At 34.7% G+C, this 25,144-nt stretch overlaps 7 protein-coding genes across 7 annotated transcripts; 3 read left to right on the top strand and 4 right to left on the bottom strand.

Moving 5' to 3' along the window:
- Positions 1 to 14: 14 nt before the first annotated feature.
- Positions 15 to 9,104, bottom strand: DFA_09576 (uncharacterized protein; the record flags this gene model as incomplete). Its single annotated transcript, XM_004352180.1, has 22 exons — positions 15 to 43; positions 323 to 1,180; positions 1,252 to 1,650; positions 1,840 to 2,211; positions 2,284 to 2,588; positions 2,656 to 2,796; positions 2,866 to 2,940; positions 3,009 to 3,296; positions 3,359 to 3,601; positions 3,664 to 3,778; positions 3,858 to 3,983; positions 4,378 to 5,274; positions 5,349 to 5,756; positions 5,853 to 6,359; positions 6,440 to 6,684; positions 6,753 to 6,890; positions 6,965 to 7,033; positions 7,108 to 7,191; positions 7,259 to 7,543; positions 7,614 to 7,859; positions 7,945 to 8,054; positions 9,090 to 9,104. The coding sequence occupies 22 exons, from the start codon at positions 9,102 to 9,104 to the stop codon at positions 15 to 17; spliced, it is 5,955 nt and encodes a 1,984-aa protein (XP_004352232.1).
- A 237-nt stretch (positions 9,105 to 9,341) lies between these two features.
- Positions 9,342 to 10,598, bottom strand: DFA_09575 (uncharacterized protein; the record flags this gene model as incomplete). The annotated part of the gene is made up of 1 exon (XM_004352179.1): positions 9,342 to 10,598. One exon carries the CDS (start codon positions 10,596 to 10,598, stop codon positions 9,342 to 9,344), a length of 1,257 nt encoding a protein of 418 aa, XP_004352231.1.
- A 728-nt stretch (positions 10,599 to 11,326) lies between these two features.
- Positions 11,327 to 12,950, top strand: DFA_09574 (uncharacterized protein; the record flags this gene model as incomplete). The annotated part of the gene is made up of 4 exons (XM_004352178.1): positions 11,327 to 11,360; positions 11,518 to 11,543; positions 12,002 to 12,185; positions 12,448 to 12,950. 4 exons carry the CDS (start codon positions 11,327 to 11,329, stop codon positions 12,948 to 12,950), a joined length of 747 nt encoding a protein of 248 aa, XP_004352230.1.
- Positions 12,951 to 13,189: 239 nt separating this feature from the next.
- On the bottom strand, positions 13,190 to 15,298 carry DFA_09573 (uncharacterized protein; the record flags this gene model as incomplete). Its single annotated transcript, XM_004352177.1, has 1 exon — positions 13,190 to 15,298. The coding sequence occupies one exon, from the start codon at positions 15,296 to 15,298 to the stop codon at positions 13,190 to 13,192; it is 2,109 nt and encodes a 702-aa protein (XP_004352229.1).
- Positions 15,299 to 15,496: 198 nt separating this feature from the next.
- Positions 15,497 to 18,648, top strand: DFA_09572 (uncharacterized protein; the record flags this gene model as incomplete). The annotated part of the gene is made up of 7 exons (XM_004352176.1): positions 15,497 to 15,674; positions 15,773 to 15,815; positions 16,034 to 16,083; positions 16,291 to 17,507; positions 17,677 to 17,958; positions 18,337 to 18,399; positions 18,517 to 18,648. The coding sequence occupies 7 exons, from the start codon at positions 15,497 to 15,499 to the stop codon at positions 18,646 to 18,648; spliced, it is 1,965 nt and encodes a 654-aa protein (XP_004352228.1).
- A 306-nt stretch (positions 18,649 to 18,954) lies between these two features.
- Positions 18,955 to 21,216, bottom strand: DFA_09571 (uncharacterized protein; the record flags this gene model as incomplete). The annotated part of the gene is made up of 3 exons (XM_004352175.1): positions 18,955 to 19,079; positions 19,386 to 19,406; positions 19,461 to 21,216. 3 exons carry the CDS (start codon positions 21,214 to 21,216, stop codon positions 18,955 to 18,957), a joined length of 1,902 nt encoding a protein of 633 aa, XP_004352227.1.
- Positions 21,217 to 22,807: 1,591 nt separating this feature from the next.
- On the top strand, positions 22,808 to 24,471 carry DFA_09570 (uncharacterized protein; the record flags this gene model as incomplete). Its single annotated transcript, XM_004352174.1, has 2 exons — positions 22,808 to 22,844; positions 23,549 to 24,471. 2 exons carry the CDS (start codon positions 22,808 to 22,810, stop codon positions 24,469 to 24,471), a joined length of 960 nt encoding a protein of 319 aa, XP_004352226.1.
- Between the last annotated feature and the right edge of the window lie 673 nt (positions 24,472 to 25,144).

Here is a 25,144-nt window from a genome sequence, read left to right as displayed (position 1 = left end):
TCAAACAAAAAATATTAATTTGAAAATTGTGACAACTCACCCCCTAAAAAGGAAATACAAAATATTTAATATTAAATTATAACCCACCATTCATCCACTTCGCCATTGTCAAAAAAACAATGAGACGATGCTGCTAATTAATTAATACAATTGTGTGTATGTGTGTGAGAGTGTGTGTCAATCGAGTTTTACACTGTTGGTATGATCGATCGCGATGATAATAAAATAGCATTATTATATTATATTATATTTCCCCATGGGTTTAATATTATTATTTATTTGTTTTATTTTTGTTTGGTTTATAATTTTTTCATAAATATACTTTTAGCAGCTTTCATTTTTAATCTTGCAGTATTACTATTACGAATATAGTAAATGAGACCAATGATAAAAGCAATAAATACAGCACCACCAACTGCAATACCAACAGCCATTTTCCAAGTGTCAGATGATGATGATGGACAATCGATATTTTGGTCATCCTTGTTTACTACCAATGCACTAAAATCTGGGTCTAGTAGACATGATGAACATTGAGGTACATGTACACCAATCAATGCCAATGATTCATTACTACGTCCAGTGATACTAGTTTGATTGATTAATTCATTTCTTGAAAATGTCTTTCTACCGTCGGAATAGGAATAGGAAAGGAAACGACCATAGAATTGAGTATTATTTTTGATAACTCGCAAATAACTATCACTTCCTAGGATTTGTTCAAATGTTGGAATATCACCATTGGAACATGATTGAATTGATTGTTCATTATTGACAATGGTCGAAAATACAACTCGCAAATGTGATAAAACTGATTGATATTGCCATCCAGTAACATTTACTCCAACTTTGATACTATTTGCTCCAACTGATACAATACTATCACCAAATGGTAATTGCCTATCTTTAGTTGAATATTCAATCAATGATGTAACATTGACAAATGGTGATAGTGTTGGATACAATGTTGAATTGATCAACAGTCTATAATAAAGTGATGTAAGATCACCACCCGATTGATCAGTAACATTCCATTGATCGGTCATTAATTCTTGTACAATCATATCATCACCATCCAATTCTTGAATAGCAACCAATGAAAATAAGAATTGATATCCATCCAATTCAAATGTTGCAACTGGTTTTGTATCATTTTGTACAAATGTTACATTTGGATTTTCTAAATTAAAAATAAATAAAAATATTATTATTTATATTTTTTTGTTTTTTTTACTTTTTTTTTATACATACTATAATATTTACAATCATCATAATAACCTTGTTGACATATACATATTCCTTGTTCATTACATTGACCATGACCATAACAATTTGAAGTTCTTTCATTACATTGATCAGCCAATGATTTTGAAGGGATTTGTCCAATACTGATAAAGTTGAGTAGGTTGGTTTCATAACCATCATTGTTGATGTAGAGTGAAGCAAGACCAATGGCAGGATTGGTCAATACACAATAGATATAGGTTGAATTTTTAGTGAGCAATACACATGGCATTGAAGAATTTAATTGAACCACTGTTCCTTGTAATCCAACCGTTTCACCAAAATAACCATAAATTGAAAGTCTATGATCACGACCAACTAAATTTATACTAATTGAATTTACTTTTGGATAAATATTTTGTATTGCTAAAAGAAAATAGAAAAAATTTAATGAATAAAATTAAATTATTTGTATATTATTTTTTAACTTACAGGTAATATCAATATTTAGAGAACTATCACTAGTATAAGTATTTGATAATAATAAATAATAGATACCAGGATTGATTGGTATTTGAGTGGTACAGCTAAATTGGTTCCCAATATTAATATTACAATTAACATCTGGAACATTATGACCAGAATAATTACTTTTTAATATAACAAAATGAGAAAATGATGATGGATTCCAATCGAGATTGGTAGAATTGATGGTAACATAATTTTTAGTAGTATCTGCTACAAATGTTGTTCCTATAAATTCAATCCTTGCAGAAATGGCAGATACCGTGATGTTATAACCATAAATAGATGAAAGTAAAATGTTTACATTGGATGCAGGTCCATTTCCTGAAAATGGATATTCCATTATAGAATTTGGAACGATTGCTCTTAGGTTTGGTTGTTGACCATAACCAAGATTTCTACCTCTAATAGTTATAAATTCATTGGTTGTTATAATTGGCATCACATTTGAAACTGAAATATCTAAAAATTAAATAAAATAAAAAATTTAATAAATACTTTTTTTTTTGTTTTGTTGTATTTTTTTATACATACTACAAACGAAATCAGATAAGAGGGCCACATCAGTTCTAATAATAGAATCTGAATAATAGCAAAAGAAACATTCTGGTAGATTTGTAATATCGGTTCCTTTGATGAAAAGTTTTAAAGAACAAAAATCCTCTGTCACTGGGTCCGTTACTTTATCATTGTTTGTTAAATCTAAAAGCATGCCAGGTGAATTGGCAAAACTAGCATATGGAATGGTTCCAGCTAATGAATTATTTGCAAATGACACTGATGAGAAATTAGTAAATTGATTCGATGGAAATTTTGAAAACTTTGAATTTGGTGCAGCACTAAATAAATAAAAATGATTATTAGTAATAATAATAATAATAATAAATAATAATTGTTGGATAGTACAAAAAAATGAGATTATGTGGTAAACTTGCTCCAGGGGATAATTGAATAGAAGAAAAATTGGAAAAAGCAGTAACCATTGATTTTAATGATGAATAAGCATCAAGGTTTGGTGGATTCAATGTAACCATTCCTCCAGTCTCCCTAAAAAAATTAAATATTTAATTTTTAGGGTTAGTATATACAATATACAATATATTTAATCATTCTTACAATCTATAAATATTTCTTGGATTTTGGAAATTTAAAATGATTGGGATTTGATTATGCATAAAAGATGACTCTGCTCTATAATATTATTTTGATTTAAAATATTAGTAATGTATAATATATAATGAATTATATTATAGTCATACGGTTTAATATGAGCAGTATTTAAAACCTTTGAATTAAAATTGACAGTTAGACCTTTGATTGAATGTGTTGATATAAAGATTGTTGTGAGTCTTGGAAATGATGTTTCAGAGATGGTTAAAGTCATTTTAGAGGGTGGATTGACTTCAAAATTCATTGATACCATTAATGGTAGGTTGACAGTTTCATCAAAATAGACAGTACTGACAGGAATAATAGACAATGATCGAATAGATGTATTGTTAAAACTATTATCAATACTTGTCAATAATGTACAATTTTTAAGTGACCTATAGAAATATAATGTATCAATAACATGTTTATGACTCATCTCTATCTAGTATATACATACAATTCAGTAAGTGATGGTAAAGTTGTACCAAACCATGTTGGTATGGAAGTGATAGTTTGATCATCTTGAATAGAGAGTGAAATCAAAGAAGGAATCTCTGTAAACATTGATAGAATGTTATTGGTTGAGATGGGTACTGTATAGGGTGTCTGAATTGAAACAGAGATCACTTGTGGGAATTCTAATGATACTAAATTAGGATCAGGAATTCCTGAATGGGTAAATATAGTTTCATTGATTATACTAAGAGTAGAGTAGAGTTTAGTTAGTTAGTAAAGGGTCTCTATGTGTTGTATCTCTCTTACATTTTAGATACATGACCATCGACACACAAAAACCGTGTGATACCTCCTGTTGCATAATTACAAAGCATCTGATTCTGTGGTACTGTCATACCATAGTTACGAATGAGCCATATTGCTGAATTCACTAAATACGACGATGATGATGATGATTAGTCTTTTGATTGTTCTTTACAATGTGTTAATAACAAACTTACATTCTGGTTCAGATAAATCTTGTGCATTAACTGTACTACTAATACTTGTTGTGAAAACAAAAAAGTAAAAGAAAAAGAAAAATACCACCTTTATCAAAGGGGGAGGTGTCATTGCTGATGTATATACTATAGTAATTACAGTAAGCAGTAAGTGTTGTTTGTTGATGAACAAAGCAAAAGTATACTATGATGGAGATGTACTGAACTTTTGTTGAACAACTAAAAATGAAGTATCGTTTGAAGAATGGTAGTTTGTGAGACAAGATCGTGCTTTCGCTGTGCCGTTAATGGGCTTGATCAACTTGGATGGATGGATTCGGTCAGAAGCACGCCTATCCCCCAATAATTGAGACAATCAAGAAATATCTTGGAGATTATTTAAAAATTTATCTTTTTTTCAAAATATCTTTATCCCACCGTGTCTCTTCTATCGATTGATAGATTTCCCTACGTTATAATATTATATTATTATTTATTTGTTTTATTTTATTTTTGGGTTATAATTTTTTCATAAATATACTTTTAGCAGCATTTAATTTAAATCTTGCAGTATTACTATCACGAATATAGTAAATGAGACCAATGATAAAAGCAATAAATACGGCACCACCAACCGACGCACCAACAGCAATCTTCCAAGTGTCAGAGTCATCTGATGGACAGTTGATATTTTGGTCATCCTTGTTTACTACCAATGCACTAAAATCTGGGTCTAGTAGACATGATGAACATTGAGGTAAATGTACACCAATCAATGCCAATGATTCACCAGTTTGACTATTTGCAATTTTGGTTTGATTGATAAATTCATTTTTAGAAAATGTCTTTCTACCATCGGAATAAGAGTATGGAAGGAATCGACCATAGAATTGTGTATTATTCTTGATAACTCTTAAATAACTATTATCACCAAACACTTGTTCAAATGTGGGAACGTCAGATGTACTGTCACAAGAATCTGTAAATGTTTGTTGATCATTATTGATAATGGTCGAGAATACAACTCGAAGATGTGATAGAATCGTTGTATATGGCCATCCATTCACAACAACTCCAACTTTAATACTATTTGGTGCAATGTCTAATATTGTATCTCCAAATGGTACCTGTCTTGCCATACTTGAATAATCAATCATTGCAACAACCTCTACATTGCTATAGATACTTTGATTGTTGACCATTAAATCATATTTTAGTGATGTCACCAATGAACCTGATTGACTATCATTGTATGATCGATTGGTTACATTCCACTTTTCAACTTTTAATTCTCCAACAATCCGATCATCTTGATCCAATTCTTGAATAGCAACCAAGGAAAAATAAAATTGTGATACCGCCCCTCCATTTGGATCACTATAATTAAATACTGCTGTTGGATCTGTTTCATTTTTAATTATTGTTACATTTGGATTTACTACAAAAAAATAAAGTAAATGTTAACATTTAATTTTATATTTTCTTATTTTCTTTTGTTTTAGATATATTTACATTTAAATTTACAATCATCATAATAATTTGGTTGACATAAACAAATACCTAAATCATTACATTGACCATTACCATAACAATTTGAAGTTCTTTCATTACATTGTTCTTTTAGATCGATTGTTGAAGTTGGTGGTGCAGGGATATAGATGGCTCCATTAAATGTATTGACAAATCCATAACAATCAATGGTTGCCGAAGTGAGTCCAGGTGGAAGAGCAGTAGCTGTTGCACAAATAATAATGGATGAGTTTTTAAAATAAAGTGGACAGTCTACGGTCCCATTGAGCTTGACACTCACTCTATCCACTCCATTACCCCATCCAAAATATCCATAAAAGCGTAAATATTGAAGATCTGGTTGTTTATCAATTGATGCTGATGTCATAACTGGAAAGTTTCCTGTTCCATCTAAAAAATTAAAATTAAAATCAAATTCAAAATTAAAATTAAAATGTAATTCTTTGTCTCTTTGCGTTTTTTTAATTTCTTTTTTTGTTAACATACTAATAGTAATCACTCTTATAGTTTTAGAACTATAAACATTTTCAATGATGAAATAATAATTTCCAGGATTTAAAGAGTCAATATTCTTACAGACATAGGTATTGATTGTTTTGTTTTGTAGTATGCATGGAGTTGGAGGAGGAGGTTGTTGAGTGCTATTTGCAGGCATCGCCATGACAAAGGAAGAGGCCATAGAGACGGATGGAGGATATAAAATTTTAGTGATATTGATAGTAACAAGAGAACCGACCACATCAAAGAGTGCCGCGTGGATTTGAATACCGACTGAAATGGCTGTTACTGTCACATTGACTGGTGCAATACTGTCCAATGAAATCGTTACATTTTTTGGATCGGGAGCATAATTTTCAAATGGAAATCTAATGATGGAATTGGGAACTATGGCTAAAACGTTTGCAAGTCCATAAGCCCATCCCAAATTACTACCATAAAGTGTTATATATGGTTCAGGTGTAATAATTTTCTTTGGATTTGTTACTACTACATCTATAGATATTTGAAAAAAACAAAAATATTAAATATTTATATTATATTATTTTTTTTAAGAGTTTATATGTTTTACATACTGCAAGTAAAGTTTGGTGGAGGTAAAAGAGAAGTTATGATGAGACTTGGATTATCAATATAACAATAAAAACAATCGGGAAGCGAGGTGATTGAAGTTCCATTAATCAATAATTTGTTTTGACAAAATTGTTCTCCAAGTGCACCAGTGATACCAATATTACCAGTTAAATCCAATACCAACATGGGTGATGTTAAAAATGGTTTGGTTGGAATTTCTCCAATTATTTTGTTATTTGGAAATCCTCTAAAAATAAAAAATAAAAAAAGGTTAGAAAAAATATATTATTAAAAAGAGAGAGAGAGAGAACTTACAAATATGCCATGGGAGAAGTATAATTTAAATCTGGAATTGATTTAAAACTACCATTTTGTGATAGAAAATAATTTAAAAATTGTGGAAGTGTGTTATTGGTCAAAGGAATGGTTTCAAATCTAGTTGTAGTCAAAGACCTATTGAAAAAAAAAAAATAATAAATATATAAATACTAATTAATTACAGCAATAGTCATATTGTGATTCCTTACAATTTAGAAAGAAATTTAAAACTATCAAAAGTTGGAGGTGAAATGGTTAAATTTAAACCTGATAATGTTCTATATAAAAAAAAAGAAAGAAAGTTAATTAAGAAATCGATTGATTGATTGAGATTGATTGATTGATTGCATACAAGTAACCTATATTTGTAGTATCAACTATAGTTAAATTAATTGGTATATTATAATCTAAATTTGGTGTATTAGTATCATGAGTTCTAAAATAATAAAGAAAAAAGAGTTTAGTTTAGAAATTTTAAAATTGTTTTTTTGCTGTTTCCTTACATTTTCAAATCACCAATACGAGGTGAATCAATAACAACGGAAATAGCGTGACCACTTATAATTAATATTTCGAGTGATGATAAGATGGGAAAAGATGATTGTTTAAACACCATTGTCTTTTGATCGACTGATGCTGAAAAGCCCAATGCCAACGTACTTAAAGTTGGCACCAAAGACGATTCATCAATGTTGATCGTATTAACATTTGTTATTTCTATTTTTCTAATATATGGTGCATTGTAAAATAATTGATCAATTGTTCCATTTGCAATATTTAATATTTTTCTAAAATTAAATAAATCAAATATTATTATTAGTCATTCTATATTTTCTTTCTTTTTCTTTTCATTCTTACAATGTCGCTAATAAAGGAGAGTTTAAACCAAATTGAGATGGAATACTTGTAGTGGTTGGATCATTGGATAAATATAGTTGTCTGAGTTGGGGAAGGTAACCGTCGTCAATTTGTGACAAGATATTTAATGGTGTCTTTGTGATGGCGTTGGCAGGCAGAATGATCTGAATAGTCATCAAATCAGGAAAGTATAAAGTATTGGTTCCAGGATCACCATTGTCTGTGAATGTATTGGGATTGATTATTCTTGAATAGAGGATATTAACAAAAATGTTATCATCAATAAAAGTTGTTATTATATTATATTATAAATTGTTGTTGTTGTACATACATTGATATTATTTTTGGTTGACTACTTGAATCACATATAAACACAGAACTACCAACACAAATAGTATCATCTGATGGTATTGGAGTATCTATACCATACTGTCTAATCAACTTTGAGGTAAAAAGAAAGTAAAAAGAGAAAGTGTTAATTACATTCTTTTGTTATTTGTACTTTAATATATAAATCTTACAAAAGCAGCAGAGTCCACTATAGTGAATATGACGACGACGACGACAACGAAGTATTATCAATAATTATAAAAAGAAATAGCGAGGTGTGGTGATGTTTGACACATCAGTAAAGATGAACATCAGTACTTTTTGTTAGTTTCAATGAATGACCAAAAGTCCCATAGTAAAAAAATCCGCGCCCATATTAAATCCGCGCCCATAGGAAATCCGCGCCTATGGGAAATCCTCAAAGTCCACCCATACTAAAAAATTATGCCTCGGCACCAATTTTTTTACTATGGGACTTTTGGTCATTCATTTCATTGTATTCATTCATCTAGTTGTACTTGTACTTAGTAGTTTTTTAACATACATTCTTGGTTTGATACAGCATATGAAAAGGGGGTGGATAATAAGCATATTAACAGTATTGCCCCAATACCGAATAAAAGTAATAATCTATGATTCATTTCTGATTGATATTTATTCACAACACAGATATCTACTACACCTATATATATTGTTTATAATAATAATAATAGATATCTTCAACTATGTAGTTCTGACATCACAGGTCAAGTCTATGGTAGGTGGGTCTCTAGACCAAATCGTGTTTACCGAAAAGAACGAGGAATTGGGTCGAAGATATTTTGTCTCAAGAGGGAATTAACGTAGAATGTTTTTACACAAAAAATTGTAGAAAGAATCTGCAATGAACTCAAGATCACGAGTATGATTACCGATCGCGATCTATCTCTCTGTATTAATTTATTAAAAAAAATGATACGACATAGTTCTGTCCAAAGAATAGAAAAGTATATTTCTTCAGTCACCTTTTCCTTGTCTAAAGAACAGTATGTATAGCATATTCAAACACATGTTAATTTAAACTTGTTACTTTCTCTTGAATCTCTGGGTCATTACAGTTTGGCTTGCATGTAAAAAGAGTGAAAATTTCCAAATATCATTTCATACTTCTTGTTTGTTCATTATTATTTGATTTAACTAGTAATATGTTTTATTGATCAAACATATTATCTTTTTGTCAATTTCTCTCTTTCTGTTAAACAAATCCTAGCAAATAATCGATGTAAACCTTTTGCTCTGCCCTGTTTATTTATGTATATATATGGTTGATATGATGTGATAAGAATGAGAGTGAATTGAACAAAAAGTAGAAGAGGTAGAGGGCAAAAAGGGCCCTTAAAAATAAATAAATATTTTATTTTAAAGGTCTATATCATGATAAATAATAATTTCTTTGTGATCCAATGTTGTAAATTGGATGAATTTTAAATTGCAATTGTGTTGTTGTTGCTGGTTCAATAATTGTTGTAATTGGTGTTTGATCATATCTCCACTATCATTTTGATTATTATTATTATTGTCTGATAATTGTAAATTTGTTTTACGAAATATAATTGACTCTAGCTTGGAATGGTTGTTGTTGTTGATGTTGTTATTGTTATTATTGTCAATCAGATAAAAAAGTAGATCAAGTTCGAGTCGATTCGACTTTTCTTCATCTTGTAGACATGGATATTGAAACATGACTGTTTTGAGAGTGTGTATTGTGGAAATTAGATTTTTGAGTCTGTCAACACTCCAACCCTCATCAAACACTACATGCTTGATTGAGGGTGAAAGAGTGAGTGGTAGACTGTCCTCTTTGAGCTGTATAGCTTTGGTCTTGCGCAATACAACCAATTCTAAATTGGGTTTGGTTGATATGATGGATTGCACCCATGGGTGACCCACACATAGACTGACATGCAACCGTCGCAGAGTCGTGTTGGTGTTGATGTAATGATTGAAATCAATGTTATCTTCGAGGATGATGATCCCTTGTTGTTGGTCTTGGTTGTCGATGGCAGAGGATGATGGATAGCGCCATGTTATTTTGAGTGACTGTAACACTGGGAATCGAGCATTCCAACCACCAAACTCGAGTTGTGTTACTTGGAATGGCGCCAAGTGGAAGATGGTGATGGATGTGAGGGTTGGTGGAAGTTTGGTGGTGAAGAGGGTGGGTAAGGGAATGTGGCGGTAGTCCATTTCAACGACGGTCAATGTAGTTGGTAGCGCGGTAGTGGAGAAGAAGAGGTCGGTGTTGAAGGACAGGGTTGTGAGTTGGGTAGCTGCCGGCTCGAGTTTAGTTAGTATTCGCGATGGCGGAGTGATCGAGTAGGAAATAGTTTGGATTGGTTCGCAACTCGATATATGACGGGTCTTGTACATGGCGAGTAGGTCGATAAACTGGTTACCATAGTCACTGGAAGTAGTGTGAATACCGACCTTTACAACATCTCGAAACAAGGGGTGCAAGTCACTTGCCCGTCGACTATCACGGTCCCTACAAAAACTTGAGAATATGTCTTGTGTCGTTGACATACATCTCTGTATCAGCGTGTCACCGATACTATGGTGAATATACATCAAACACACTGAAGAGAACGATTTCATCATACACCATGGATGATTCATGTGTGTGAGGTAGTCTTCTATATCACACTTTAGCACGTTGCACGGTCTATCCAAAGCACGATTATAAAATACTCTACACCACCTAAACCATCTCTTACATACTAATCCCAGGCTAACCAACTGTGCAACACTCCATACTCGCCTGGTACCATTATAATAATAAAGATACCAACAACTCTCTACTACATCATACTCGTACATTCGTCTACTCTATTCTCTCTTCTCTATTTTCAATGTATAACATATCTTCTTGTCACACACAAGAATACTGTATGAATGACACTATGAGTGGTATGGTCGAGGGTGAGCTAGGAATAGAAAAGATATCGTGTGTTTTTATTTTTTGTGTTTTGAATGATAGACGTGAGACGAACCACCAAACAACAATTTCATTCTCTCTAATCAACAAACAAACAAACAAACAACCATATTTCTCACAACACAATCAATACATACAACACAACACACATTCATTAATCATGCATGATGCAATTTACGTTTGGTAGATATGCATGAGTAGTATCATCGTCTGCTCGAATATTGGTAGATGAGGTGAACAACAACAACAACATCAACAACAACATCAACACACTCATTGATACGTAATATTTGGCTATCGACCTTATATGTTGAATACTATAAATGGTAATTTCGATGGTGATTGGTTAATATATATATCTCTCGTTCTCTCAACAATATTATTGCAATCAATAACAATATAGTACGATATGATCGGAGGGGGTGATGGTAGAGAAGAAGAATGTAAGTTTTGTTAAACAAAATAAACATGCTCCCCAAAATAGATCATCATCTAATTCTTGAACACTCCAAATTAATAGGAATTTTCAAATGATCAACCAACGACGATGGTGTTACATTTCTCTCTCTCTCTCTCTCTAGTGGTATGTACCATATATAGTGTATGGCAGCAGAGAGATGTACGGCGTACGAATGAAATAATGATGTGTGGTAGGATGATTTAAATCCAACCATGTTGTTGGTGTCTTTTAAAAAAAAAGGAAACATAGCAATCCCTTTCCAAAGATCGCATTACATGAATTAGATCCAGCAATAACAACAACAAGCAAATATTTACTATTTATTTATTTTAATAATAATCAGTCATTTACACTGTCAAAAGTTGAATCATTCTATTTTCCATTCAGTTCCATTCCATTTTTAATAATCAATCAACCAACCAACCATTTAATCTTTTCAATTATAATTAATAACAAACTCCCTTTGTAAAAAAAAAAAATCAAAGGTATGTATAACCAACTATCTATCTATCTATCTATCTATCTATCTATCTATCTATCTATATATCTATAAATACAAAACCTATATTTCTATAATTATTTAATTTATTAATTTATTTATTAAATACTTTTTTATAATTTTAGAGAATGTCATCCAAACCTTTAGATATTATTAATACGATTGTACCTTCTCAATCAAACCATCTTCCCCATCTTGCGCCATTTATGGGAACCGATGAGCATCTTGTACCAACCTCAACTTCAACTTCAACAACACCCTCTTCTACGTCATCTACTTTCCGACCATCACAATTAACAACACTTCAAGGTCAAAAAAACAAAAACAATTCCTCTTCTCGATCATCGTCGATTAACTCAACGCCAACGAGTAGCGTCTGTCGGCGGTGCAGCTGGAAAGGAATCTAAAATTCCCCGCTCACCCAAAACCAAACGATCGTCCCAACTTCAAACATCGTCAATCTCAACTCCTCCTCCTCCTCCTCTCTCAACTCATCCTCTTCCAATCTCAACAAGCAACTCTGGTTGGCAAATATTAAACAGCTCATCGCTGCAACCGATCCCTTTCCCAGAGGATCAACCACCCTCTTTCCAAGAGTTGTGTCAAAAAGTCAGGGATTTGGAAAGAAAAGTTGAGCAACTAGAAATAGAGAGAGCAGCTGAACGAGAAGCAGCTCAACTAGCAGCCGAACTAGCAGCAACTGAACTAGCAGCAGCTGAACTTGCAGCAGCTGAACAACTAGCAGAAGCTCAACAACTAGCAGCAGCCGAACAACTTGCAGCAGCTGAACAACTAGCAGCAGCCGAAGTCGCAGCAGAACTAGCACCATTAGTTGAACTGGCACACACTCCAACACCCCCAACTACTGTGACGCCACCCGGCCCTTCCTTTCTTGGCTCAATTCTAAACTTTAATTTAGGGCAACTACAACACATTGTTCCCGATCCAAGACCCACAACATTCCCCGATCCAATTCGTGATGGACTCCGTGATGCCTTCTCGAAAAGACAATCCGTAAGAGGAGAGGAAGACCGAGATGATGACTATGACAATGGAGCTTGGGATGATGACTAGTGGAACAATCCCTTTTTTTTTTTAACAAACATATTTAAATTAAATAATATCTTATCTTACATCAACCACTCCCTCAAAAGGTTACAGAGTCTTGTTTCAAAATCACAAGCAAAAAAAAAATAATAAATAAATAATTTTCAACTATATATACTTCCAATTAATTATTTTATATCTTTGAGGGATAATAATAATAATAATGTCAACATTACCACCGATCGGTAAATAAACAAAGTTGTAAATTAATTATTTATTATTTTTTCATTATGACTCCAAGATGGTGATTCATGTAACTTGTTGTAATGTAAATAAATTGGAGCATATTGATTACTACCACTTTGATTTAATTTTGTTTGTTTAATGATACCACCAAATAATGATTTGTTACTAACCAATAATACTGATGAATGATCACTTTCCAATCTTTTAATGGTTGCATTAAACCATACTCGTCCAGCTCCATAAATTGATAGAGTTTCCACATTTGTTTGATTTATAATCTCATCCAATCTAAAACTAAATGGTGTATTTAATTGATGATATGGTAATTTAATCTTTAACTTTGAAATACTATTTGGTAAAATGTTGTATGTATCGTCTTGTTGTCGCAATTTTGAAATCGAATAAATTAAATGGTCCTCCACTTTTAAAATGGCATCCAATTCAAGTGTAAGTTTAGTGAGTGATTGTGGAATATTGATTGGTGGTAACGCGCGTATTACTGGTGGTGGTGAAGAAGAAGAAGAAGATGAAGAAGAAGAAGAGGGATAAACAAAAGAATCAAATGGATATTTCCATTTCAAACATTCCAAACCTTGAGGAAGTGTATCGATATTACCAAACCATGATAGTCGTTTGATAGAGTTGGGGATATAGTCTGGGGTGGTAGGACCAGAATAATGAAACAATTTCAAATCCTGTACCGATGATGGAATTGATCCTTTTGAGAGACCCTCGAAACCATCCAAGTGGATTGAGAGCTTTTTCAAGACACCACCATCCCGAGGTAGAAATCCAACTGGAATGGAACGACAGTTTTCAAGGGTTACCTGCACCAAAGACCTTGGCAGCTGTATGGTCGACAAATCCAAGTCACAAACAGAGGTTTCGAGCCGCGTCAACGTGGTTGGAAGGAATTGCGTTGAAAACCCAGCCAAGGGATAACTACTACTACGATGGTAGAGCTCCTTGAATGACGACGAGAGCGGAAGCTTGACGAAAAAGCTGTCCATCCCTAGCACGGAATAGCCAGTGTGGATGTCGAGCTTTTCAAGGGCATGGTTATGTGTGAGATCCAAGACATGGTCAAGGACATGAATATAGATGTAGAGCGTCGAGAGGTGTACCAACGACTCAAAGAATTGGTTTGGTGGTTTAACCGATTCGAAATTGATATCAAGTGATGTCAATGTGGTTGGCAGCGTTGTAAAGGATCCATCAAAATGTGGCATGGTTAACGTCTTGAGTGATTTAAGTTTGTCAAGTCCCAGACCACCCCACAACTCTTTACCATTTGGTGGAGTGATCATGAAATCCAGATGTTCAAGACCAGCGGGCAAGGTTACTTGATGTCCATTACTACTGGTACCCAATAACAATTCACCAAGATGTAACTTTTTAATGGTGTTTGGTAACTTTTCAATTTGATCTGATCCAATCGAAGAGTATCCCAAACTTAATGTCTCTAGTTGTTGTAATCCTTCAAACAATTCAATTGGTACTACTTCTTGATAATAATTCTCTTCATCTTCTTCTTCCTCCTCCTCGTCCTTTACATATGATATAAACATATCTTTTGTATTGGTTGGTATAATAATATCATTCAACTTGTTCTTCTTTTTGTTACTATCATATGATAATGATATTAATACTGAATAGTTGATATGATTATTATTATCATTTGTTGTTATTGATTGTTGTTGTTGTTGTTTAGTTGTAAGATGATTATTTAATGATGGTAGTGTATCTTGAATATCAGAAATTACTATTTGATCGGATAAACTATTATCAAATATACCTTTAAATGATTGTAAATTAAAGCATTTTAAACTTTTAACTACATCATTATTTGTGTTGTAATCTTTATCATAGTATCTGATTTGTTTAAATTTGAGTGTACGACTATTATTACTACTATACAGTTGTCTAATACTATAATACAACTTTTTACAAGTTAACAGTAAACATATTAAATCTACATTCTTTTCAATCTTTTCTATTATGTTTAATATGATTGTATTTGGTATCTTTTCAATCAGATAACAATATTCCTCTATATCCCTCTTCTCTACTTTTACATCTACATCTTTTACTATTATTATTTCTTTTTCTATCTCTTTACTCTTATTCATTTAATACACACAATATAAAAATAGAGAGAGATAGAGAGAGAGAGATGAAGATGAATAACATAAAAAAAGAATTCTTATGTCGAGTCGTGAAACTGGAAGGAATCTAGAATTAAAATTCCCCACTCACCCAACTTCAAATGTACCCACTCTGCCTATCTCAACATCCGGACTCTGCTACAAACGACTGGTGCAAGGAATATGCATTTTTTTCTGGCTTCTTTATACAAGACCAAGAGTACTACTTCTATCTACAGTGCACCAATCATTTGTTTGGGGGTGAATATAAAAAATCAAGTCTCTCTCGTTATCGATTGGTCAAGTTTTGTTGTCTCTAACTTAAATGTTTGGGTCAATGAACTTATTATAACTCTTCAGAGTGAGTAACAAACTTCATGTTTCACATTTTCTCAAATCATTTTTATTCTCCAACTATTGCTCGGCGGTATATTATTTGTTTGGTATTAATATTTAAAGCATCCGTTGTTCATGATGGTAGCTGTTGTGCACAAGATAAGAAGTAAAAACCTGACCTGGTTCATTGAATATTTGAACTTCGCAAACCAAGGTCGGAGTTAAAGATATTATTTTTAATATTTTCATTGGTGCCTTGGAACTTTTTTTTTACTTCTTATCTTGTGCACAACAGCTACCATCATGAACAACAGATGCTTTAAAAACACACATTCTTTTCATCCCTAACCATGAAACAACGAATAATAATAATATCTTAGCTAGATCAACCTTATATCTATCTATCTATCTATCTATCTATCTATCTATTAATCGTATGTGCTACTGCCTTGATATATGAGCTCATCTCTCTCAGGTCACGCCTTTACTAACATCGATCTCTCCTCCCCTCATTTACCTTATTTATCTCTACTCTGTACTCTGATGATTGATTTTTTTAAATCTTTCTTCTTCTAGATTAATAGCATATGGGGCTTGACCATCGTCTTGGTGTGCCATTCTAGCTTTCTTTTACTATATAGTCATGATGGAAAATGATTTCTTAAAACAAACAGATGACGAGGAGGAGGAAGAGGTGGAAGAGAGAGGTTTCCTTCGTATGGGGGATCCAGATTTATGGCACCTTACAAGGGATGAATGCCATGCTTTACAATTGGTCGAACTGGATCATGACAACCAGGAATCCAGCCCAGTTTATGTCGACAACTCTTCAGGATTACAGAAATTCTTCAATCAGTTTGAACCGATGGAGTGGGCCACCAGTTCGGCGCCGATCACTCCAGCTATCTGTAACGACACCAACTCCACGATCCAACCATCTCCTCCAAATGCAATTGCTGACTCCAAAAACTTATTGCCCTCTATTTTTGGTGCTACTACTACTACTACAGCCACGCATGTGGTAGAACGACCACAAGAGCAACAATGCCAATTTTGGGAGACAACCTTTGGGTATCATCAATCAGAATTGGAACCATCTGTTGGAAGCCGTCCTCAACAATCACCTGGTGACCTACATGAAGGCGTTTCATCTCCAAGTGATTTGGGTTCGTCGTTTGCTAGCGACAATCTTGGACCCGATACCAACATACCGATCACGAGCGTCTCTACCCAACACGTGTTGGATGCCAATACACTTGTACAGCAGCAGCAGCAGCAGCAGAAGCAGCAGCAGAAGCAGCAGCAGAAGCAGCAGCAGAAGCAGCAGCAGAAGCAGCAGCAGAAGCAGCAGCAGCAGCAGATGAACGTGTTGGATGCCAATACACTTGTACAGCAGCAGCAGCAGCAGCAGTTCGACCAAAACTTGAAATTGGATGTATCAGGAGCAAATACAGGAGTCAAGTACGGAAGAATCGAATTTACATTAATTCTAAGCGACCATGCCAATCGTTCGATTGCGTGTGATGGCATTCAATTCTCTGCAAAGATAATTGGAAACGAGGAATACAAACTTGAACGCAAATGTGTCACTATCGAAGACTTGATAACTGCCAAAATTGCTTACACGATTTACAAGGTACTGTCACCGTCGGAACCCAATCAAGTCTCCAAGCGATCCAAAAGAGGATCACCACCAGGCAAACCTATGGAAATCCAATTCGTCGCTAAAAGAAATAAGGAGACGTTATGCACCGCCAAGACTACAATCACGTTTTACCATAACACCAAGAACATCCCACCTGCCCAGATCCTCAAAGCCGAGCCCGTAGAGGGGGGGGGATCAAATTCCAGGACTGCAGTATGACAAATCAGTGGTGTTCAATGTGCTTGTTAACCGATTATTACATGGACCATCAACCACATTCCTCATTGGCCTCAGAAATGCCCTAGCTTATCCCTATACAACTAAAATCATAGCCGCTCTGGGCCAAGGTAGAGGTAACCCCCGAATTGTTGTCAATGAAAAGAAGCAATTGGTTTATATCTCTGTACCAGAAGATTTACTAAAGGATAATCCGTTTTTGGTGACCGGCTTCGTAAAGAATCCAAAGAAAGAGAAAAATGATTCTTCTCAAACTGATGGTACTGCTACTACTACTGCTACTCCTACTGCTACTACTGCTACTGCTACTAGCAGTAATGCCATGATGGACACCTCCTCAGATGTCGACACCTCCTCAGATGCCGACACCTCCTTAGATGTCGACATCTCTCCCAAAAGTGAGGCTCGAGCCGTTTGGAGTCAATCTGTATGGTGCACAATCTCTTGCACCAAACTAGAAGTGCCCGAGAATAAGCAGGTCTCTACTACCACCACCACCACACCTGGCACACGCCCTAAAAGAAGAAGGAGGGGTCCTGTTTCCATAACAACTACCACACCAAAGGAAAAACTAATTAAACAAATAAATAAATAATAATTTTCTTTAAATATCACTATGTTGTCTTGTATCTTGCAATTGTCAAATACACTCTCTGTGTCTGAGTATCGTGGTGTGGTGGTGTACCATGCATTAGACAGACTGTGTGAGGTAGTCTTCAATATCACACTTAGCACCTCTTGCATACTAATCCCAGACTAACCAATTGTGCAACACTCCATGCTCGGCGGGTCATTATAATAATAGAGATACCAACAACTCTATACTACATCATACTCGCACATTCGTCTACTCTATTCTATTTTCAAAGTATATATCGTTAAAAGAGAGTGTGTATCGAGTATGACTATGAGTGTTTGGTGAGTTGGTCTAGGGTGAGCTAGGAATAGAAATAAAATCATTTGTTTTTATTTTAATTTTTTGTAGGATATACTTGATGCTGAACAGCAGAGCAGTAGTTTCATTCTCTCTATTCATCAACCAACCAACCAACCATATTTCTCACAACACAATACATGCAACACAACACATTATCAACTTGTGATTAACGTTTGGTAGATATGCATGAGTAGTATCAGCGTGGTAGATGAGGTGAGCAACAACAACAACACACTCATTGATACGTAATATTTGGCTATCGGCCTTATATGTTGAATACTATAAATGGTAATTTCGATGGTGATTGGTTATCTCTCGTTCTGTCTCTCAATATTATGGCAATCAAAAACATAACAAATAGTACAATACGAACGGAGGTGGGTGGTGATGGTAGAGAAGAAGAAGGTAAGTTTTGCAAAATAAACATGCTCCCCAAAATAGAATCCAATTCGATTGACACTAATTGGCATCATCTAATTCTTGAATTTAATTAATAGGAATTTTCAATTGATCTTTCATTTCATCAACCAAATAAACAATGGTGTATATGGTATGTGGTACACCACTAGATAGATGTACGGTATATGGTATATGGCCAACTTTGTTGTTGTCTTTTAAAAAGGAAACAAAGCAATCAATCCCTTTCCATAAGATCGCATTACGTGAATTATATCCAGCAAGCAACAACAACAACAACAACAACAAGCAAATATTCATTATTTATTTATTTTTAATAATCAGTCATTTACACTGTTAAAGTGAAACTCATTCTATTTTCCATTCAGTTCCATTCCATTTTTCATAATCAATCAAACAATCAACCAACCATTTAATCTTTTCAATTATTGTTAATAACAAACTCCCTTTTGTAAAAAAAAAAAAAAAGCAAAGGTATGTATAACCAACTATCTATCTACCTATAAATATAAACCCTATATCTATAATTATTTATTTATTTATTTATTTAATGATTAAAACGAAATAATTTAAACTATTTGCAGAAACAATATTAAACATGTAGGTTAATGGAGTTGGTAATGAGTTATCAAGTTGACAGAGACTAGGAATGATCGAGAGATCACCTTGACTACTAGCAATATAAAAGACTTGACCTGCTTTGAGAGTACTTGCTTCAGGGAGTGAGACGATCACTGTAGATGATATGGTGATACCGTAACTGACTATGATGGGTACGTTGTTGGCATCAGATGGCAGACTAGTTAGAATGATGTGGGTGGCAGATTGACCGACGATATTGACTGATCCAACAATGTTTACGTGGCTTTCAAACGAGACTGTCGTGGAGTTTGTGCTGACCGACCCTTGGATGGTACTGTTTAGCAATTGGAGAGTACCGAATGAAGTCATTGAAACTTGACCGACGTATGTTGATGCAGAAATGGCTACCGACGAGTAGGGAGCACCGATGATACCTTGGACACTGACGGAACTGGATTGGATGACAAGATCGGCATTGTTTCGTACGTTGATGGTAGAGTTGGGACCAATCAATCTGATTACAGATTCAATCAGGTTGAGTTGTGCATAACTCTCGACGATGGCATTGACATTTTCGAGCAGGGTCGAGGTCATTCCCCAGCTAGTGGCCGATGTGAATGACAAGACAGTATTTACATCCTGTGTGGTGGCACCGATTGCAGCGACTTTGATGTTGGTAAAGTTGGCCGAGAAGACACCTGTTGGATTTTGTTGGTTACTGGTGGTGGTTGTAAAGATCAATTGGTTCACGTACGAATTGCCAAGTTGTCCCAAGCTGAGACTGGAGACCTGGTCAGTGGCGATGATGTTACCGTCGGTGTAGATGGTTCCGACAACGACAGAGTCGGCTCGTCCAAAGTTGACCTCGCTAATGTTACTACCACTGATCGAGTCAATCTCGACGGTGATGGGACCAGTGTATGAAGGGTACTGGTTTGGATTCTGCTCAAATGCAGCTTCATTCTCGACAGTCAGGCTTTTGACAGTGACATCAAAGAAGGCCTGAACAAGGGCATAGTCTTGGAGTACCAACGAGTTGGCAACGAGACCACCAAACACAATGAATGTGGCGTATTCACCAAAAACTGCATTGTAAATGACGGCAGCACCTTGCAAAGTAAATGTTTCGCCACCAGTGATGGCACTGGTTCCTCCGAGTTTCAACTTGGAGTTGAGATCCATTGTGACGTATCCATGGAAGTTTCCGCCATTGAGGACTTGCAACGAATTGTTTTTGCCCAAGGTTAAAACAGACACATAGTCAAAGGTGGCAGTTCCACCAATCCAAATACTGGCAGCAATGTCCGAGGTGAGGCCGCCTTGGTCGTCGACTTGAACGTTTCCAGACGCGGATAAAAAGGACATACTGCCCATGTGAAGCGTGCTAAAGTTGCCAATATGGATGTCACCCTTGACTTGGATGTTGCTGAAACTGGTGAAAAACACTGAGGATTGGGCATCGGCGTTGATGATTAGACCAGAGATTTGAATAGGTGATTTTGAATTGATAGTTTGGATCATCTGATTTGGACCACTCACTTGGCTAAAATCGATAGATGCAATGTCATTAACAGATGGAGCTACTTTGCCAACCCAGTTGTAAGGATCTGAGAAATCACATCCTTTAGCAGTATTACAACCAGCTGCATTGGTTGAAAATTGCACTACTCCTTGTCCCAATACAACAACACCAATTATATTTAATAAATAAATAATTGTTGTTATAAATATTAAATTATTATTCTTCATCTTTTTATCTTTTTAATTAATTATTTGTATGATGACTGTTTAATTTAAATATGATCGATTTTTTAATGCTTATAAATAGTAGAAGATTTCATGGTGATGGAAAAAGTAGTAGAAACTAATGAACTCCTTCGTCGGAGTGACGAATTCTTCACGAGTGATCAAGATTTTTAAAATATCAACAATGGTATCGAAAAAAATCTTTATGGAAGGGAACTTGGTCTGATACTTTCATTAGTCTGCCACTATCCCACCGAAATCTTGGGTATTAGAGTAAGTATGATAGTATAATAATGTGTTGTTATCATAAGTATAGAAGAATCCTTCTTTGTTTTCTAATCGATTCCGAAGTAATAACTCGTAAAACAGAGAAAACCCTTCAGAGAGAACTATCTACCTTTCGATTGAATAAATATATATAGTAGGGTACTTCATTATTATTTTGTAACCAATCTAAACCTTCATTTATTCCATCACCATTTGATTGAACATTTTCTAAGATGATTTAATCCTAATTGTTCAGAATCGGATAGTGAATTTGGGCTGTCCAAAAATACTTTATTATATTAGTTTCTAATTAATTTTTCCTGACGATTATTATTATCACTATACTATCGAATAATAAACTATAGTATATATATATATATATGTGTGTGTGTGGTCGTCAATCATACCAATAAAACTCGATAGACACACACACATACACCCACAATGGGGGAGATGTAGTGTGAATTGCTTATCTCACGGACAGTTGAAAGTGGAAATCAGATTTTTGAGTCCCCTGAAGTAGTGTTGGTGTTATTGAAATCGAAATTGTCATCCTCTCGATACCTTTTTATTGGTCATGGTCTATGGTGGAGAACGGTGGATCGCTTGCACCACCAAAATAATAATGATATTTTGAGTGACTTTGGAAGTGCGCTCGGATACCAAACCTGAGTGTGGTACTTGGGGTGATGACTCCAAATTTCCTACTCAATCGCTCCACAGTATTGACAAAAACTTTTTAATATGTTGTCAAACATCTCTTTGTTTGAGTGTCGTGTGTGTCTCCAACATGCCATATTGTGCACAACACTCCATACCACCTAAACCACCTCTCCTGGTTTTATATTCTTCTCATTATATCCACTCTATTCTCTCTTCTCCCTTTTCAATGTTAGGATCGTTAAAAGAGAGGGTGTATAAAATATTTTGAATAACTTTGGGTGGTTGGATGAGGATGTTCCCGAAATAGAATAGAGAAATAAATCCTTTTGTTTTTTAATTTTTGTAAAATTTTGTTTGCTTGTTGTTTAGTGAACAGCAAAGCAGCAGTTTCGATCTCTACATCGCACCAACCAACCAACCATACACAACACAATACATACAATACAACACATTCATCATGCATAATGTGATTTACGTTTGGTAGATATGGGGTGCTACAACAACAACAACAACAAAACACACTCATTGATAAGTAATTTGCCTATCGATTTTCCTTATATATTGATAATTAAACGGTAATATCATATCATGGTGGTTGATGGTTGTTTATTGCCCTCTCGCTATCTCTCAACAATATTGATTGCATAACAATAGCACATACAATATGGTAGTAGGGAGGGGTGGTGATGTTGGAGGAGAAGGTAAGTTTTGTGAAACAAACACCAATAGGCATCATCTAATTATTGAACACTCCAAATTAATAGGAATTTTTAAATGATCTTTCATTTCATCAACCAAATAAACCATGGTGTATGGTGTGTGGTACACACCACTAGATAGATGTACGGTATATGGTGTATGGCAGTAGAGAGAGATGTACGGCGTGCGAATGCAATAATGATGTACGGTAGGATTTAAATCCAACCGTGTTGTTGTCTTTTAAAAAGGAAACATAGCAATCAATCCCTTTCCATAAGATCGCATTACGTGAATTATATCCAGCAAGCAACAACAACAAGCAAATATTCATTATTTATTTATTTATTTATTAAATTATTTTTCATAATCAATCAAACAAAAAATCAATCATTACATCAACAACAACAAGCAAATATTCATTATTTAATTAATTATTTATTTTAATAATCAGTGATTTACACTGTTAAAGTTGAACTCATTCTATTTTCCATTCAATTCCATTCTATTTTTCATAATCAACCAAACAATCAATCAATCAATCAACCTACCATTTAATCTTTTCAATTATTGTTAATAACAAACTCCCTTTATAAAAAAAACAAAAAGTATGTATGTCAAACTATCTATCTATAATCTATAATCTATATATCTATTTATATTTATTTATTTATTAATTAATTTATTTAAATACTTTATATAATTTTAGAAATGTCATCATCCCAACCTTTAGGAATTATTAATACGATTGTGTCTTCTCAATCAAATCCTCTCGATAATGTTGCATCAATTACGGGAACTGTTGATTCTTCAACAAATCAACAACCTCAACTCCAACCTAAGCAACCCTCTTCTCCTTTATTCCAATTATCAACACTTCGAAATACGAATACCCCCTCCTCGATTACTCAACGCCAACGAGTAGCGTCTGTCGGCGGTGCAGCTGGAAAGGAATCTAAAATTCCCCGCTCACCCAAAACCAAACGATCGTCCCAACTTCAAACATCGTCAATCTCAACTCCTCCTCCTCCTCCTCTCTCAACAACTCATCCTCTTCCAATCTCAACAAGCAACTCTGGTTGTCCAAGCAGCTCATTGCAATCGATCCCTTTCCCAGAGGATCAACCACCCTCTTTCCAATTAACTGATCAACTAGAAAGAGAGAGAGCAGCTGAACAGCTAGCAGCGGCTGAACTAGCAGCGGCTGAACTAGCAGCAGCTGAACAGCTAGCACCTGAACAAGCAGCAGCTGAACTAGCAGCAGATGAACGAGCAGCAGCTGAACAGCTAGCAGCAGCTCAACTAGCAGCATCTGAACGAGCAGCAGCTGAACAACTAGCAGCCGAACAACTGGTAGCTGAACTTGTAGCCCAACTAGTGGCCCGACTAGTGGCCCAACTAGTAACCAGACTAGTAGCCCCTAGTAGTAGAGCAGCTGAACTACTAGCCCAACTAGTCGCTGAACTAATAACTCGTCTAATTGTCCGACTAGTGGCTCATAGTAGAGTAGCCCTACTATTAGCCAGACTATTAGCCCAACCATTAGCCCTAGTAGCTCCTAGTAGAGAACTACTAGACCAACTAGTAGATGAACTAGTAACCCGTCTACTGGCCCAACTCGCATGGCAGTGACAATGGAGATGATTCAAACATCCTTTTGTTCAAAAAAATATTTAAATTAATTACAATAATAATAATAATAATAATAATCCTTCAACTTAATAGTTCTCTCAAATCATCCTCTTGTATAAATACTAGTAAAATATATATTTCTCAAAAAAAATAATAAAAAAAAAAAAAATTAAAAAAAAAAATTGTATCACCCATCAGATGTTCTCAAGAAGAGGAGCTTTCTTATTATTATGGTGGAGATCCAACCAATGCTGAAAGATTGTTCGCGTTAACGAAAACAGTTTTTGTTAAAACCAATCTTGCTCTTGGGATGGTTTTCTAAAGGGAGTGCCAGAGCTCTTAAGTCTCTTTGCACTTCCAACTCGCCAATCGATTCGATTGAAACATGTGATAGCAAACTGGGCAATACCAAATCGTTCCAACTCTTTCTGGATAGGGCAAGTATTTGTCGACATAGGATACAAAGATCTCTTGGTTGGCTTTAAGATTGGTTGTTGCATTGATAAAGGCAGTGTCTAGTGTATAGTTGCGAGTGTCCATCATGATTCGTATGAACCAATCCATACACATACGATAAAAACCAAGTTGATAGTTTGCTTTGGCCATTCGATGATAGACCTTGTGGAGAGATTGTTGGGGTAGCTCTGGCTTACCAAAAATAGAAAGTTCAGGA

This window comes from Cavenderia fasciculata (genome assembly GCF_000203815.1).
Source record: "Cavenderia fasciculata unplaced genomic scaffold Scf_EU5ZYIE01EUG8B-5, whole genome shotgun sequence".
Classification (NCBI taxonomy): domain Eukaryota; phylum Evosea; class Eumycetozoa; order Acytosteliales; family Cavenderiaceae; genus Cavenderia; species Cavenderia fasciculata.
This window is presented reverse-complemented; position numbering and strand designations above follow the sequence as displayed.